Here is a 19,087-nt window from a genome sequence, read left to right as displayed (position 1 = left end):
CCTAAGAGGAGAAGCTCGTTATGAGAAGAAAATTGCTGCAAGAATCGACACCATTGAATGTGAGAAATAGAAAGATCTGGAGGGCAATAAAGGTTAATAATGGAAAGGCGATTATATGAGATACCAAGAACAAATGTATGGGGTAGACAATACGAGATATCAAGACGTTGATAGGATAAACTATGGTGAATAAATAAAGCAACACCACCGTAACCAACACCATCACAGCGTTCAACATTAAAGCCATTTAAATAAAAATCAGAGGATGGGGAAAACCAAGTCTCCTGTAATGCTATAATGAATGGGGAAATTTCATTTATCAAAAATTGTAACTCATACCGTTTAGAAGGAATACTCCTAGCATTCCACTGCAGGATACGTAGCATCTAAAGAGAACATAGTGTGCACACAGTCACGAAGCTTATAAAGTGTATGTGCGACATGTGGCTGGTCCCCTAATAATTGAATAAGTTGCAGAAATAGTTGATGAATACCACTTTGGAGATACGCCTTTTGGCGTAGTACAGGGGAACTAGATGATTGAGAAGGAGCTGAAGGTAAACACTGAGAATTACGGGACGTAGACGGAATCGGGGACGGGGAGGATGAAGATGAAGTGGATGGAAGGACCGAGGTATGTGAAGACACTGGAGGGGGTCGGATGAGATTAAGATACCCAGACTTATCAAAACCAGGTGTTGGAATGGGACGGGGCTCATTCATAACCACCTGAGTAAATTTACGTTTCCTCGGGGTTTCCACAGGTGAAGTGGAACTAGTAGAAGGAAGAGGTGGAAAAAGATGGGTATTATTGGACGTGTCAAATTGGGTCGAGGGTATTCTAGCAGACGCCTCGGAAAAGGATAGATTTTCTGTACACATTAGCTTTTTAAGGGCAGTTTGCTGTTGATGAGTAGGGCAGTTTGATGAGCCAGTATAATGTGCCTGATGACAGTGAACACAGCGGCGAATATTTTCCTGACACTCTGATGTAAGGTGATGTAACGCACAATGCCCACATCGGGGTGACTTAGCTTGACAGTTTTTAATCGTGTGTCCATATCGCTGACATTTTGAACAGATAATCGGGGAAAAAATGAAAGGGGAAACTTCTAAATGCACTTGAAACAAAGAGACATATTGAGGAAGAGTTTGAGAGCGAAAAACAATCTTAACTGTGCCAGTTGGAACGTAGGTCACTCCACTGGGCTCCACAACCTTACGGTTAAGCCGCTTGACCGATTTGACCCGAACATCAGATTTAAGGTATTTAAGAATGTCAGAATCAGAAACATTCTTTTCCACACCGCGTATAAGTCCAACACGAAAGATATTGGAACTGGGAATATATGCTTTCAATGAGTGAGTTGCAAGTATTGAATGACGTAGAAAGGAATTAGCTTGGATCGCGGAACTAAATTCCACCAGTAATCTATTGCGTCCTTTGGGCGTTATACCTTTCACAAAAATGTCATTATCGTAAAACAAGCGCCCAAGCGCCATAGGATGTAGCCCACCAATATTTTTCGACTTAGTTGATTCAACAAATACAATAAATGGACCAAAATGAGCCTGTTGATAAACCTCCAACTCTTCAGGAGGTGGGGGAGGTGGAGGAGGCGGCTGAGCGGCATTAGACTGTTGAGGTTGTAAAGGCTGCTGTAATGAATTCATATTTGAAGTGATATTAATCAAATCGGTTTGCATCGGCACAGTTTCTTCACGACCAACATTGGCATTAGATGAGGGATCCGGTGCCTCATCTCCTCCACTATCAGTATCCATCACCAAAGCGTACACAGACACACACTCGCCAAACAGTCACACACTACTTGTCACCGCAGGCAAACACCAGACTGCAACCAAAGAACGATCCGCACCGTACGAGACACACGAACGGACTGTTTAAATTAATGGTGTGTACGAAGGCGTTGTATTTATCAAGCGTGGTTTTTTGATTTAACACAGAGTGTATATTTGCGTCTATCACCCTTCTGTATTTGACCCAGTTAGCGTTTTGAACGTTCCATTTAATAGTGGGTTTGACCGGTGAAGGACGAAATAGTAAAACAGGCGAAATGATGATAGCATAATGATTAGAACCCATTGGATACGGCAAGACGTGCTGATTATTCCGTACATGAATAAGTTCGCAGACTTTTGTCTTGTTTCTGTCAGCAATGCAAGAGTGATCTTCGTTTATCATTTCCTCACAAACAAAATATGAAATGGCTGGGATGTAGGCCTAGGTACATATTTTTTAAAATAAATCTGCTACTTCTAACCAGAATTTTTCTAAGTCCTTATTTTAGAGATATATTATGGGTGGTATGAAAAAATCCTTGAATTCCTACCGAAAGTTTGTACTTATGATCATGAGCTCTTAGTAAAAGTATGTATTGGATCATTCGAAATTCAGTAGATACTCACATTATGTACATAAACCCAACTGCTGAGTTCCAATTACTGTTCTGTTTACATGCAAATTATGTTGTATTTTACTCATAGCAATGGCAAATATTCTGTCAGTAATGTTCACAAACATTTCACAGGAAAATTCTGTTCTGTTCATCAGTCTTGGAAAGGGGTCCCAGGCCTTGATATCAATCTAACCCAAATTACAAGCAATGAAACGAAGGATGTAAATATGTGCATGATAAAAAAAAAGAGTGAAACATAAAAAAAACATGCATGGTAATAGTTTCATTGGTTTTCTTGTTTATGTATTTATCTCAGAACGAAATGCCCAAAACGTTTGAAATTAGGCCTAACTGAAACCAAATTAAAAGTTGTGTAAGGAAAGAAGGTAAATATACCGGTATGAAAATCAGAGTGAAACAAATATGCAACTTTCTAGGTTACACAGTACCGGTATCTGTTTTTCAATGAAATGTCTGCCAGCATTTTGGGTGACCATGAAAGTAAAAAAAATAAATAAAATTGATTGCTTTTCTTGCTTATGAACTCACCACAGTTGCTGCTGGAACACTTTTCTTGGCATTCGTGTTTTGTAACACTGAATTTTGGATTATTTTGAGGAAATTTTATTCACACTCCAGCTTTAGCCACGATGAGGTACATAACCCCAATAATATTTTGGACAGTTGTTTGATGAATACCAAGTCCCCTATCCCATAATGAAATACATACTCAGCCTACTAATGTAGTCTTAAAAATGCTTTAAAATTAACTCTATTCTTAACAGCACATCTTGATTCCAGTTTCTTTGGTCCAACTAAATTCAATTTTGTTAAATAATACAGACTTCTATGGTTTTTATACTTTATATGTTCACATCCCTCCTGAAAAGTTATTCCATGATATTGCAGACCAGTAATAACCTCAATATATTTATTTTAAATCTCGTACACTTAAGAGCAATAAGTCAGTAAATAATCATACTTCAGACAGCAATCAGCCCTACTTGAAACAGAGTGAGTATATATGCTACTCATCAATCATACCACAAATAAGAATCTGCTCCTGGGCTGTTGCAAATGCGAGTTTATCCTACACCATCTCCACAGCATGAGTTTATGCTCAGCTGGTGAGTAAAGTCTCATGAACATTACTCTTATGAAGTAGAGTATTTTCTCAGAAAAGATGAGTACCGGTACATGCTAAATACTAATTTTTATTCAAACAACCCAATGAAGCATGCCAGCATTTATTACAACATTTACAGATTATGAACCAGCCTAAAAATTCAACTTTTAAACACTCCCTATATCATTATGTTTTGATGTCCAATACAGAGAAATGTAGCTATACATTGCTACAAACTAAGAGAAAACACATACCAGCACTTGTAAGCCAAACGCTAACAATTTCTATTATAGAACTCCCATTATAGAGGTACAACTTTTATACTGATTTACCAGAAAATAATTACAGCAAGCACAAAATATGTGCATTTCTGACAGATAATGTTTCAATCAGTCACCAGTGATTTGAATTTAGGTCTGTCGTTTGGGTGGCAGATTCCCTATCACTTATATATCTAGTCATTTCTTACATAATTACAAGTTGGAAATTTATCAAAGATTTCCCTTGGTAAATTATTCTGATCTCTAATTTCTGTGAATATCTGCCTCTTGTCCTCTTGAAGTCCAAGCTTATATTTATCATGAGATTTATTATTATATTTCATGTGACGGCCATTTATAAACGATCTCCCTTGATCTCTAATTTTTCTGAATATCTGCCCCAAACTTATATTTATCATGAGATTTATTATTATATTTCATGTGACTGCCATGTATGTTGTGCAATGCAATTATCTTACAAACATTTACTGGTCTTTCAACAATTCCGTAAATGTTGGCAAGAATATTGAGCAAAAAAGCCTTGCAATTTTTACTTTACAGTTATGAGGCTATAACATGAAGCAATGAACACACAGGCACATAATTTTATCTATTCGGGGGATTCTCATTCACCTGGTTACCTGTAAGACTGTCTCCCGCCAAGCACTTTACCATTATGCATTTCTCAGCACCACAAGCTCCTATCCTATTCAGTCTGCTGAGAGCTTCATCACTGTAAGGTTCAAAGGTTCAGTTTCATTGAGTGTTCACGTGTTTAGTGCTCAGTGTGGTGTTCCAAAGCCATTTTCATTATGAGAGAATGCGTGTACATAATACCTTCAAGTACAGGAATTCTTGTGTGAAAACATGCCCTGGCCACATTACAGCTCGCATCACCGGCAACAGGGCAAGTAAGAATCCCCCAAATAGATAAAATAATGTCCCTGTAGTGTGAATTGAAGAGGACAAATTGGGGCAAATATTCCTTTACAGGAAAAGCAAATAGGGATTGAAATAATTTGTCAAGGGAGATGCTCAGTAAATATCCAACTCTGAAATCATTTATGAAAAGACTGATTGGTAATCTGTCTCACGAGCAAAGCCCAAAATGCAGATTAGTGGTGACTGATCTTCTTTACTTTTAGAAACTCCACTCAAGCTTATTCAATGTGCTCATCTTCTTACTCCCAAATCATCCCAGCCCATAGATTGCAGCATATTTGTAACAATAACCTGTCAAAAAACACACAGAATAAAACATGTTGCTTTTGTATTAAACTTTTGCAGTCCTCGACTGAAGTAATCCCATAGTGTACTTTAATAATTGTGGTCTTACCAGTGACTTGCAGTATACAACACACTTTGGTTACTCCGAACACAACATTACCAAACAGCAGAGATAACACGGGGAACACAAAGGAAGAGATCACGATAATACAAGGCGATGAATAATAACATAGCAGAGACTAGTATGCAGAGGGGCAATGTGGTGGAAAAGTATTCAGGTCCTATAATTTGTTGATTGGAACAAACAAGAAAATGTTCAAAATTTGACTCCTTCTGTCCTAGGTAATATATAGACCCAACTAAACCAATCTTACTACCAGCAAAGCAAAGAAAGAGGACTTAAACCTATATTAAAAATCAAAGGTTCTAACAAAAGGTAAATAAATTAATAACAAGGGAAAAAAAAAACAGATCATAAATTCTTTTGGAGAGTATTCACAAATGATTGCATTTGAAGCTTGTCAAAATATCACTTTTCTAGTAACCTTCATGAGATAATACAATTTGCGTACTTCAATACCAGGTGTACACTCATTCTTTCACCAGGAGGAAACTATTGGTATAACATTCTGTTTACCTCAGCAATGATATCTTTAGATATAATTTCAAAAAATATATAATGCACCACAGAGAAGGTACAGACACCGCAGAAAAATAAGAAGGTCCTCAATAATGACATACGGCAAAGAAGAAAATAAAGCAAGCCAAAACCGCATCATATGCGGATGGGTGTCAAATGAAAGGAGAAAAGGTATGGATTCGCACAGAAAAATACAATGGCTATCACCAAAAAAAATCTAAAGTAAAAGGATAAGGTTACCGCCAGGTTGCACAATGACAAGACATACATGGGATGTAAGGACGGGTAAGTAAAAATAAAACATTAATCCAGAGTAAAAACTGAAGGTGAAATAAATCTTTCTCTTTCCTTGTGTACCCAAAATATGATCTATTCCACTCAACCACACAATATACATGCAAAATCGAGCATCTTACAGATTCAAAGTGCCATGTACAAAGGCATCAAAATGCAAAGTTTTTTTTGCATGTTGCTTTATGTCGCACTGATACAGATAAGTCTGTACAGATAAGAAAGAATTTCCACCTAATCAATACTGTTTATTGTAAGAATTAGCTTACAATACCAGTTTCGACCCTAATTGATCATCTTCAGCTGATCATAAATAACTTACATATGTATCAAGCAATAATTGACAATACCTTGGTTGAAGGAAGATGCTGTAAGGAAACACCACATCTGATTGTGTCCAAATTTGGCATGTTGAGTGTAAGTTGGTTATGGGTTATGATTTTGACTTACAGGTACATGGGTATAAAGCTATCTTCTTCAGGACTAGAAATTTGACTGTAAAATCTTTCCTAAGCTTAAATCTAGGTTGTATGTACAAATGAAATAAACACATTAAAATATACAGAACATATTAAAATACATTAAAATAATGAGTATAAAGCACTTCATGGACTTAATTGTGCATGTCTCGCATATATATCTTCATACACTCAACATGCCCAATTTGGACACAATCAGATATGGTGCTTCCTTACGGGATCATTCTTTAGACAACGTATTGTCAATTATATCTTGATACACATGTAAGGTATTTATGTTCAGCTGATGATGACCAATTAGGGTTGAAACTGGTATTGTAAGCTAATTCTTACAATAAACAGTACTGATAATGTGAAAATCCTTTTTTATCTGTACATGTGCAATCTGTCAATACGGAAATGAAACTCATAAATCAAGACAGAAAAGTCATATGGTGACAATGGGAGAGAAAAGGGCTAGAAGTGGGAAAAAGCGGCCATGGCCTTATTTAAGGTACAGCCCCAGGATTTGCCAGGTGTGAAAATGGGAAAGACACGGAAAACCATCTTCAGGGCTGCCGATAGTGGGGCTCGAACCTACTATCTTCTGAATGCTGGATACTGGCTGCACTTAAGGGACTGCAGCTATCGAACTTTTTAAAATGCAAAGTCACTCAATATAATAATACTGGGATAAAACTGTAGATTGGCCCAAATTACCAGACTAGATATGTACATAACCACCACAATTTTTTTATGATAAATGCCACACAGGCATTTAAATAGCAGACTTACAGTCCTTAAGATGGGCTAAGCATAAGACATCGATGAAATCCCCGAGAAGAGATCCAAAATACCAGGCACATATAAACGGAGATGTCAATCATAACAACAATATTGGAACAGACCGTATCATGCCACAACATTGAAATGATACATATAAATAACGTGGGAATTAAGGTAAGAAACACACAGTTGTCTACAAGATTAGTTCGATTACTGTACTGTTTCATTCCCATTCAAAGATCATTGAATGATCTGGATTTATTTTGCACAAGATAACAAACAGGTCCTGCCAGTTTCATGTAAAAGCAGAATTATTCACTATAAGACAATAGTGACAATATCATATACTGTCATTAGCTGAATTACGAAAAACAACATTAATATGCTTCTTGTGAAAAACTCCTAAATTGTAAAATGCAGACAATGAAAGTTCCACTTTTAAGTGTAATAAGCAATGGATCAACCAGTACATTGAGAATCCAAAATATACAAAATAATAACCAGCACAATCACAGAGTCACTATCACACAAATTACATCAATTGAATATTCACATCCAATGCATAAAAAGCATACTTCCTTCCAAAAAAGTGAAGGAATAATCACAATTTCTGTCTCCTGATATGATTCATAACTATTGTTTACACAATTATAAAGAATTTAACACTAAATATGCTACCAACATAGAATTAATTATTAATATTTATGCTGATGGTTCCAAAGTGGAATATACCATTCAATCATGTCACAAACATATACACATTATGATCAAGTGAGATAATGAATATTTTGGTTCAAGAAGTGATGTAGATCAATACTGAACATGATGCAATTACAAGATTCAACTGCAGGTGAAAGAAACAACACAACTTAATGTAATTATCAACTATGTCAACACAAAGATGACTAATCACCGTCTAGGCAGGGCTGGCAGATCGCTCAAAATTTCAGCACACGCTGAGGAGGACTGCCTATGCCCAAAACACTGCCCCCTCATGGAAGGGCAGGAGGTGGTCGTCAGGCACTGGCTGGTGGGGGTGGCACAGAACCGAGCAGAGAGGTGCCCAGCACGGTGCCAACAGGAGCTGAACCTGGTGCCACAGTCGGTGCTGCAGCTCCAATTACTGGACCTTGAGGCCCAGAACCTGTTGTAGAGGCGGCAGTCGCTGAGTTACTAGAACCTACTGGCCCGGTCTGGGGAGGTTGACGAGGAACAGAGCTGGGAGGTGGTGCATATGGGCAGCCCATAAACTGGTCTGATATACGACCTCCTTCCCGTAGTCCACTCAAGAAGGCACCATGGACTGTGGCAGGGTAGTTCCTGATAGTGTGTTCCCCTGCAAAGAAGAGCCTCGGAGGTGGCTGGTTAGCAGCCTGATTGTTAGATCCATTTGGGGGTGGCTGCTGAGTACCAGTTGGCTGTGGTGTGACTGGGGCGGCCAGGATGTCGTAGTCACTTCCGGAGGAGCCAACAGCAACGAAGGAATAGGACCCACGCGACCAGGGGTCAGCTCGCCAGCGTGTCACAACTGTCTCCTTTGGCTGAGGTACAGCATTGTTGCCAAAAATGCCTTTCAGGACGGCGATGCAACGTCCCACAATGACATCATCACTGACGTTTTCCATTATGGCAGCTGCTTCTCCAGCGACGAGAGCGAGCAGAACAGGGGCACGATAAAGATTCCAGAAAAGGAATAGTTCACCTCGACTGGCCGTTGTGCTGCCTACATGGCCAAAGAGGTTGGCATTAGGGTCCCAGAAGATGCGTTCAAAGCATAGTACTACTTTGTTAAGATTACCAAAACCAAGACGCTGAATAGCAGCTACTTTCCAGTCGGGTAATGGAGGTGAGAATGTCACTGTGTTAGGCATCCCTTGATTGTTGGCGTAGGTGGATTGTTTGAGCACACCTAATGGCAAGGTACACAGAGCCACGTCACCTTTGTAAGTTATGGGATTGCTGTGATTCCTGGAATTGGTTGTGACTATCTCTACTCCAGTGGGTCCATAGCGGATCTGGCGCACAGCAGTATTAAGCTTTATGTCCAAACCTTCCGAAAGTGCCACAGGAACACACGAGTAGCCATTGCGAACTGTTAGATGGCTTCCTGTAAACTCAAAGTCATCATCTTGATCCCAATGCTTCAGTGATAAGTTGGTGAGGGGTGTTGCATTGGCAAATTCCAAGTTGGCAAAATGCCAGTCAAGAATCTGCCGATCCCTTGATGATAGGTACACATCACTTGGAGGAGAAGCTTCAAGTTCTTGTAACTTTTCTTCAATTTCTTTTTGCTGTTCTAACAACTGGTCCCACTCTCGGCAGCCATTGTTGAGGTCTCTTAACTTAGAACGAAGAATGAACTCTTGGGTTATATCCCTGGGACCTTTATTTTCATTATATTCCTTGTATTGTTTATTCAGATCATCAATTTTTTCTCTTAGATTCAGCATTCTTATTTGGTTGCTCTTCAGTCTTTCCTGCAGACTTATAACAGCTTTCCAGTGCTGGACTTGCTTCTCCTTGACATTCTTCTCCTGAAGCTTGATAACCCATTCTAGAGCCTGTCCAAGAGAGACAGGTTTGCCACCAGCATAGTTAAAATCCAGCTGATGAGACAAATAACTTGTAGCTTCCAAGAGACGATTGAACTCACGCTCAACCATCTCATCTTTGTCTTTTGGGACTGTGTTCCCATTATACTCATAAAGTGGGCACTTCTGTCTAATTTTGTGTAACTCCATGTTGATCTGTTTTGAAAGTACAGTGACGGGATTGCCACCCAGGCCAGTGACAACCATGGCTCCCAAATCAGCGATGTAAGATGACTTACGGAAGGTGGCAATGCGACCTCCAACTCGATCCCTGGCTTCCAACACCACTACTTCCATACCGAACTGTTGTAACTGTTGAGCAGCAGCCAGACCAGCGATGCCAGCACCAATCACAATGATTTTGCCATGTTTCTTTGTTGGAAGAGGCTTTAGTCTCTTAAAGATCCCAAAATTAATGAAGCCATGTCTCTCAAGGAAAGAATGAACTCTCATAACAAGGGGTCCATCACTATTGTATGGTGGTTCCACTTGTGGTAAGGTGTTCTCAACCAGAAGCTGCTGCTTGGGATTCTCTAACCATAACTGGAGCAGTCTATTTCGGATGTGCAGGAATACTTTCTGTGTCTGTGGTGGTCCCTGGGCAACATCCGGGAAACATGCTGCCTCATTAGCTGTCATTTTATCAAATGGAAGACGACTCTGGAATGCAGCTCCTTCTAGACCAGTTGGATCATCTTGTTCTGAATCAGGTTCCACTTCATCTTCTTTCTCTAATTTAGTCACTGGGGGAACAGATGAATTATTCACAGAAGTTGGGACACCAGGGGGTACTTCTGGAGTAGGTACAGAAGTTTCCTTCTTGACTCCATCCTGAACAATGAGAAACTTCTTATCTGGAGTTGGCGTACCTCCACCCTTCGATTTCTCCGAAGCATCAGATGCCTCCTCTTCTTCCACAAGCTGGTTGTATTTCTCCTCCATCTCTCGGTACTCCACCTTTGCCTTCTTTCTGCGACTCATTTTTCTTCCCTCGTCAAAACATTCACTCGTGTCACTTGCTCAGCTGCTCAAATCGTGGAGTGTGGATGCTTGCAATCTATTTCAATGATGGGTATTGAAATATTTTATTTTTGTGTCGTTCCTGACTACAGGTGAATTCATATTTGTTCCATCTGAAAAAAAAAAGGAATTGTTTATAAATTAATTATAGCAGGAATCAATGCGTGTGCTTCACTATAAGCCAAAAATTACAAACTGAGGGGTGCTCAAGCCCTCTTTTTAACACCTTAATGTGACCTGCATATACCCTCATTACCAAATGAAGAGTTCTGTAACCTTTATTTACAATCCTCTATACATCATACCATTGTCTGCTGTCTATCACACAACAGTGGTGAGGTCTTTTTGAGAATCCCTCACAATTCTGTAACTTATTATTACTCTATACAGCATAACATCACCAGTGATTCCAGTTACAATCATAGTGCCTCGAAGAACTCCTTCTTAACCCTTAAAGAGTCGCGCAGGGTGTTGGCAACAACCTACGTACAATTGTTAAGTTAAATCTCGGGATCGAGTTCATTTTGCCTACTGTAATCACTTATACCTCTCAAAGTGACTTTGATCTCGAAGTGTTCAGCGAGTGCTTATAATTAAAATTGCTGTGACAAGCGTTCATGCTCTTCCTTCAGACGTGGGGTGTCGTCATACCACTGCGCGCCCACTATCGTAGCATTTCAGGTTCAGTGCTTATCTCTCTCTTTGGAGAAAGTCTTACATTCTGTGAAAATGTGTAGCTATGAAAAACAGGAGTCTAGAATATGCAAACTTTTAGAAGAAGATGAAAGTTGTGAGGAAGGTTTCAATAAGTCAGGTCAAAAGAAAGTGACAATATTGTGAGAAACTTACTGATATTCTTCAGAATTTTTGACACTGCCAGAACTAATGCACAAATCATATTCTATTCAAACAACTCTGAGAAGAAACTAGTGCACCAAATGTTCCTGCATAAAGTTGGATGGGAATTTGTGAATCCTATTGTGCGTAAAGGAGTCTCTACTGAATGCCTACTGAAGACCATTCAGGAGAAAGCAGCAAAACTAGCTGGTGCTGATGACCCCAACAAGACAATAAAAGTCCAAGAATGAGCTCTGACATAATCACGGAGCATAGTATGCCCTAGAAGCAAAGATGTAAAGACTAAATCATACTGTGATCGGTACTGTACATACCAGGGGTATTGCATTAGAATGCATTCCATTTACAATACTGACTAAGGTCCTAGAAAAAAGACTAACAGAACTTGTGGACCATGTGATACCAGAAGAGCAATTTGGGTTTCAAAGGGGCAGATCTACTCTACACGCTGTTCAATGCTTACAAAATGACTACAAAGTGATACAGACTAAGTTTCTGACCTTGTGTTGTGTTGAGTGCATTGTTACAAGTCTTTACTTCAGTTTGATAAGAGAAACAGTGGGTGGAATTAAAAAATATTCATATACTGATTCATTTTGTACTGAAATGCAGAAACTGATATTTCATTTTTTTCTTGATATATATTGTGCATTTTTAGATTTTCGTATGCTACCCTCATTTACAATTCTACTATATGCAGATACTTTTTGGAAAGTTGATCTTGATGTAGGTAGTACTATGAAATGAGAACCATGGTTCAATGCTGCTTGCTACCAGGCAAGGAGGAATGCATTAGAGGCTCTACATAAAGTGACCAGATTTCAAACAGAAAGAAATGTACAAACATACTCAACACTAAGGAGGTTTAACAAGAAGGTGATTAAAGAAATTTCCAGTTTCTTTGAAATCATTTAAGAAAAGGCTAGGAAAACAACAGATAGGGAATCTGCCACCTGGGTGACTGCCCTAAATGCAGATCAGTATTGACTGATTGATTGAACACCCCGTGCACCTACTAACGTTGCAAATGAGTGTGCGACTCCGTGAGGGTTAATGTATAAAGTATTACCAACTGTAATTGTCCACATTCTATTTTCCAGAATTGTAGCCTACTATTGAGTCACACTTCTATCTAGTCCAATAATGAGCAGTCCAAGAATGAGCCCTTCATAATGACTGGTGATCTGAACTGCAGAATAGATTATCAGACTATGAAGACAAAACTAGTTCTAGATTTCCTAGAAACAGAGGGTTTGAACCTTCTTAATGATCGAGAGAAGAAAACATATTTCTCATACAATGGAAGCAGCACAAGCGACTTCGTCTTCTCAAACATAAGGGGACTCAACCTCAAGAAACAAATAGTTCTTGTAGACGTAACTGTCAGAAAGCATTTACCAGTAGAGACGACCTTCACCATAGACAGAGGATACGATGGGGTTTCACACCCACGACAAGAGACGAATTCAAGGATGATTGATAGCGCCCTCCCAGCTAAGGAATTAGCAAGAACAATGGATCTCTTAGGAGGATATATTTGGGAAATTTGAACGAAGCAGTACATATCATAGAAAATATACCGGAAAACTCAAAGGTAACAGAACGATCACACAAACATAGAGCTGAACCATGGTTCAATGCTACTTGCTACCAGGCAACGAGGAATGCATTAGAGGCTCTACATAAAATGACCAGGTTTCAAACAGAAACAAACATACAAACATACTCAACACTAAGGAGGCTTTACAAGAAGGTGATTAAAGAAGCCAAGGAAGCATTCCAGCAGATAACCGCAAATAAGTTGATAGAAAGAGTGGAACAAAATCCCTACAGAGTTCTGAAACCAAGGCAACCAAAATTTCCAAGGAACATGACAATGGAAACATAACATCGCATTTCAGTAAGATACTACAGACCAAGGACTCCAGACCATTCAAGAAGAACGACAATAACAACATTACCATTACCTGGCTGTTCACAGAAGATGAGGTAGAGGAGGCAATTTGGAAAAGTAAAGACCACAAGGTTTGTGACCCAGATAACCTATTTAATGAACACTTGAAACAGAGCATTACAGTGCTCAAAGCAGCCTGGACATCCGTCATGAATCAATGACTCATAAGAGGATCCATTCTGGACAGATGGAGATATGACACACTAAAGGTACTATGCAAGGGGAAGGGGAATCATGAAGATCCATACGCTTACAGGGGTATTGCATTAGAATGCATTCCATTTACAATACTGACTAAGGTCCTAGAAAAAAGACTAACAGAACTTGTGGACCATGTGATACCAGAAGAGCAATTTGGGTTTCAAAGGGGCAGATCTACTCTACACGCTGTTCAATGCTTACAAAATGACATACTAGAAACAACAGGGAGACAGAAGCAGAAACTACATGTTGCTTTAATGGACTTCTCAAAGGACAGAACATTACTGATAGAAAAACTTGAGCTGCTTATTGGAAGTGATAATGCCCTATTTGTCCTGATAAGAAATATACTTGCAGACAACCATGTACAAATTGACGATAATTTGACAACAACAGATCAGATGTAAGGCTTTTCAGACATTTGCTCTATTAACCAGCGTTTTATCTTAGGTCTGAAACTAGACTCATCAGAGTGGGATGTGTCAGACCCTACCCACTGACGCTGGGGTGTATGCAGGTGAACGAAGCGAAGCGAAATAAGTTATTTCATTCCTGCCATTCATTAAATGAGCAGCTCTTTGGCCATAGAAGGAGAAATGTTCGGAGAAACGAAAGGCACATTAAAAAGTATGTGTTGTACATACATAATGGAAGAAGTATGAGAAGTTGGCGCAGGGCTTAGGCAACCACAAGGGGACCCCAGGAGAGACCCGCCATCACACCCCCGAGCATTAAACCACCACTAGGTACCAGTTTATTGAAAAAAAAAGAATCACATTGGTTTGTGTATCTCGGGCACACATACTAGAAAGAGAAGGAGTACATAGAATTACAAACTAGAGTTTTACATGTATGGTGCTGCGACAGCATTCGGGTTCGATGTGAAGTTTGAGGAACTAGGGTAGTGTTGCGATGGGAGATAGTAGAGGGTGGTCGTGATGTTGGTTATTGAGATAGCGAGAAGGCGATGAAGGTCCAATATCGGGAGACGCGGCAAGGAGAACGTGGGTTGCAGAGCGGGTAGGTAAACAGATTGCGGAGGTGGGGTGGGTGGCGGGGCGGGTGGGGGCTGTGAGGATCTGATCTGCTTTTGACAGGCTCTATTGGTGAAAAATATCTAATTCCCTCCATGGGAACTTAGAATTTTCCATTCGGAATTGCTAGGTGAGCAATAATTCCATTGTGGAGATTTATCTCCCGTATGCAGTTATCAGACTGTGCCTATTATAATAGGCTTCTGATAAGTTCACCTGCATACACCCCAGCGTCAGTGGGTAGGGTCTGACACATCCCACTCCGATGAGTCTAGTGTCAGACCTAAGATGAAACACTGGTTAATAAAGCAAATGCCTGAAAAGCCTTAAATCTGATCTGTTTCTGATATGCTCTATTGGTGAAAAATATCTAATTCCCTCCATGGGAACTTAGAATTTTCCATTCGGAATTGCTAGGCGGGCAATAATTGCATTGTGGAGATTTATCTCGCATATGCAGTTATCAGACTGTGCCTCTTCACCTGCAAGGGATAGTTGCTGCACAAGACAGGAAATATCTCTATTGCAGAGGACGTGCTCATCGCACAATTCCTCACACTTTTTGTTCGGCCGGGGTGCCATACCATCTTTACCTCAGCACATCGCCGAGTCGCCAAGGCATAGGTTGGCCCCAAGTTGGTGGACGGCCTTTCCCAGTCATGTACTCCTGCGTTGTTTGTTATGTTGATCTCGCTCTCTCGGACAAGGACATTTATGCTGACCTCAGTCTGACTGGTGTCTCCTTTGTTCAACGCCTCTTTCACAGCTCCGACCTTGCACCGGATGTCTTCCTCTACTTCAACTCAGCTAATGCCTGCCTCTCCGTTCAAGAACAGGGAGCGCTCATCAATCACCGCCTCCATCAAGTGATACCTACACCACCTCACCTTCAAGACAACTCCGACGCTGATGAAGAACCTGTAGCAGATGCCATCCAACTGCCTCCTCTGTCTTCCTCATCGCCATTATCTACGTCTTCTCGCCCCACCACTCTTCCCATGCCCACCCCCGTATCAGTTCCCAACTCTGTTACATTTTCATCCATCCTACATGTCCCCACTATCACCACTACCACCACCACCACTTTTGCGTACATCTCTCCTCTTCATTCTCTTACTACCACGACTTTGTCCCATCCTTCCTACCTACTGATCACTTCTCTCCCCACCCTTCCCACCACTGATCTACCACCTCACCCTTCATCGATCCAGCCATCTGCCGAGGGATCATCCACCGATCCTCCAGCGACCGTGGTACAGCCGCCTTTGACGCCACTGCCATCTCCCTCCATTTGCAGCTCTGTCATCAGAGGCATGGATCCCAGCATTGCGTCTGCCATCATCTCGGAAGACCTTCGCCAGGCAGGCCTTCCAGTACGACGGGCATTCCGTATATTCAACGCTGACGGACCTACCTTCTCGGTACGCATACAACTGCCAACTTCTACCGACGTCCAGAGCCTTATCGCTCATGGCATACACATCTATGGTTGCCATCATCATGTCGAACCCTCCCATTCTCCCCCACAAACCCTCCATTGTCTCCCTACATTTTGCAGTCGCCCTTGGCCTAACCCTCCTCCTCCAGTGCCCCTGTCCTCATCTTCATTCATCTTCAGTCCCACCTCCACCACCTTACGTACCTCCACCTACGTACCACATCCTCCGCCTTCCCCTTACTTCCCTTGTTCACTTCTCCTCATTCTACCATATCCTCGCCTCGCATCTTCTCCCTAGCACACCCACATAACTCATTATATCTATGCTTTGTACTGTTAATATCTCTGCCATATGCATGTCTTGTACTAAAAACTCAATAAAGTCTTATATACAAAAGCACTTAGGCAAGACGCAAATCCTCTTCCATCTCCTACTTCTTCACATACTTATCCACCTCCTTCTTCCCTCACATCTCCCCAACCTGCCCGCATCTCTTAGCCAGAGAGAGGGCATAACCCCTTCAGGAAGGGGAATGAAAGCATTTATAGATAGATAGTTCACCTGCATACACCTTAGCCAGAGAGAGGGCATAACCCCTTCAGGAAGGGGAATGAAAGCATTTATAGATAGATAGTTCACCTGCATACACCCTAGCGTCAGTGGGTAGGGTCTGACACATCCCACTCTGATGAGTCTAGTGTCAGACCTAAGATGAAACGCTGGTTAATAGAGCAAACGCCTGAAAAGCCTTACATCTGATCTGTTTATGACATGCTCTATTGGTGAAAAATATCTAATTCCCTCAATGGAAACTTAGGATTTTCCAACATGACAACGTCCTTTCCGACAGAACAAAACAACAGGACTGCTTCAGAGGGATCTGTTGAGCCCAATCCTGTTCAACATAGTGACTATGGACACAATCAAGAGAGTAAGTGCGGAGAAGGTAAAAATGTATGTCTATGCAGATGATATGGCAACTGCATCTTCGTCCAGTGAAAATCTACAAGCAGCTTTTGATAGATTAGTGGAACGGGCAGGTAGAAACGATTTACAGCTGAATGCAAGTAAAACAGTAGTGATGCCATTCAGACAAGGAGGAAAAATTGCATTGAAAGACACAATTTATTATAAGGGTGAGAGATTATCGACGCCCGCCCCCTTTAAGTACCTGGGAATGACTCTACACATCACGGGTACCGCTTTCACGCTACATATAAAAGACAAGGTCGCTGCTGCGGTAATAGCCATGAATGAAATCAAGCATCTGCGGAGTCTCTCAGTGGACACAGCGATGAAGCACTTTACAGTGAAGATTTCACCAATAGTGAGTTACACGCTACATCTAATATGGAACCATCTTACCAAGAGTAATTTCAGAGATTTAGAGAAGACAAAAAGGCTGTTTATCTAAAGAAAGTTCTAAGCCTGTTGGAATTTACTCCCTCACAATTAGTATATGAACTAGTCTTGCTAGTTGTTTTACGTCGCACTGACACAGATAGGTCTTATGGCGATATGAACTAGTAAGAGAAAGGTTCTTCATACAGGACCTATGAGAGAGGATGCTAATACATTCTACACCTGCCTACAACAGTGCTCTATGAGAACTTTATTCACAGAAGAAGGAAATATGGAGTACGTTTTATACCATGGATGCTGTGATGACTCAAGATTGAACAATCAAATTAGCTACGACATGTCATGACACGATTTGCAGTACATGGCTTCCATCACAGAATACGTGACAATACGAAACATCATGAACCGCAGGAGGATTGTATGTGTCGGCTGTGCAAAAATCTTTGTGATCGCTAGCACCTCCAGCAATGTGGGAAAAGAGTAGTGTCCTTGACCAAATTTTGTAGTGTCTTAACAGTATGGTATTCTTAGTGAACATTTATTCCATGTATATATGTAGGCCTATATAATTACCCCATGGCCATTAGCTGCATTAAATTAAATTAATTCTATCTAGTCAAATAGCCCCCATTTTCGTCAGTAAAGCCCAAATCCTTAACTCAACCCCTGTACTCTCACAACTATACTGTGAGATGTGTAACCTTTATTTATTTATTTATTTATTTATTTATGTATTTTTTTGCTAGGGGCTTTACGTCGCACCGACACAGATAGGTCTTATGGCGACGAACCTTTATTTATAACCTCATTATTGTGATTAGCCTGAAGTAAATGAACATGAGTTTTCATCTTTAGTATGATTTTTTTTTTTTTTTTTTTTAACTTAAGACGACCAACTGGTACACTTGCCACTTTGACATGACTCAAATGTCTTGGAGAGGTCAAGAGCGATACAATCCATTTGGCTTCCCGAATCTAAAAATATGTGTTGTAATTCTATGTACGGTAAGTTATATTAGGTTGCAAATATAAATGTATTAACTGTAAACAAAATCCTTCCATAGTACGTACCGTATTAAATGTAGGAAGCCTCAACTCAGAGCTCAACTTAGAAACATTTCACCACTCCTTTTTCAAAAACAGTATGATGAAAAATTAGACTTTCCGTACTTGACTTCGACTCGAACGTAATCGAAAATATGCTAGATTTGTTGATATAGGGTAAAATTGAAGTACTGTATAGAGAGCTCGCTAATGAAAAGGTTGTAAGATAATTAACACAAGAAATTGAACGAAACCCTACAAGATATCGCGATATATCAAATACGCAAAATATAAAACGAACTAATGTTACGTTATATAACCACAAACATGCCACTTCGAAACAAAAACCTCAAATGTTCCGTAGTGTCTAACCAAT

The 19,087-nt window shown here is 40.4% G+C and overlaps 1 protein-coding gene across 1 annotated transcript; it reads right to left on the bottom strand.

The window, feature by feature from the left end:
• Nucleotides 1-3,423: 3,423 nt before the first annotated feature.
• On the bottom strand, nt 3,424-18,959 carry LOC136874205 (lysine-specific histone demethylase 1A). The gene is made up of 2 exons (XM_067147833.2): nt 18,739-18,959; nt 3,424-10,932 (listed from the first exon to the last, which is right to left on the bottom strand). Exon 2 carries the CDS (start codon nt 10,778-10,780, stop codon nt 8,225-8,227), a length of 2,556 nt encoding a protein of 851 aa, XP_067003934.1. The 5' UTR covers nt 10,781-10,932; nt 18,739-18,959; the 3' UTR covers nt 3,424-8,224.
• Nucleotides 18,960-19,087: the final 128 nt, after the last annotated feature.

This window comes from Anabrus simplex, chromosome 5 (assembly GCF_040414725.1).
Source record: "Anabrus simplex isolate iqAnaSimp1 chromosome 5, ASM4041472v1, whole genome shotgun sequence".
Lineage (NCBI taxonomy): Eukaryota > Metazoa > Arthropoda > Insecta > Orthoptera > Tettigoniidae > Anabrus > Anabrus simplex.
The sequence above is the reverse complement of the archived record's forward strand: the minus strand, read 5'-3'. Positions and strand labels throughout refer to the sequence as shown.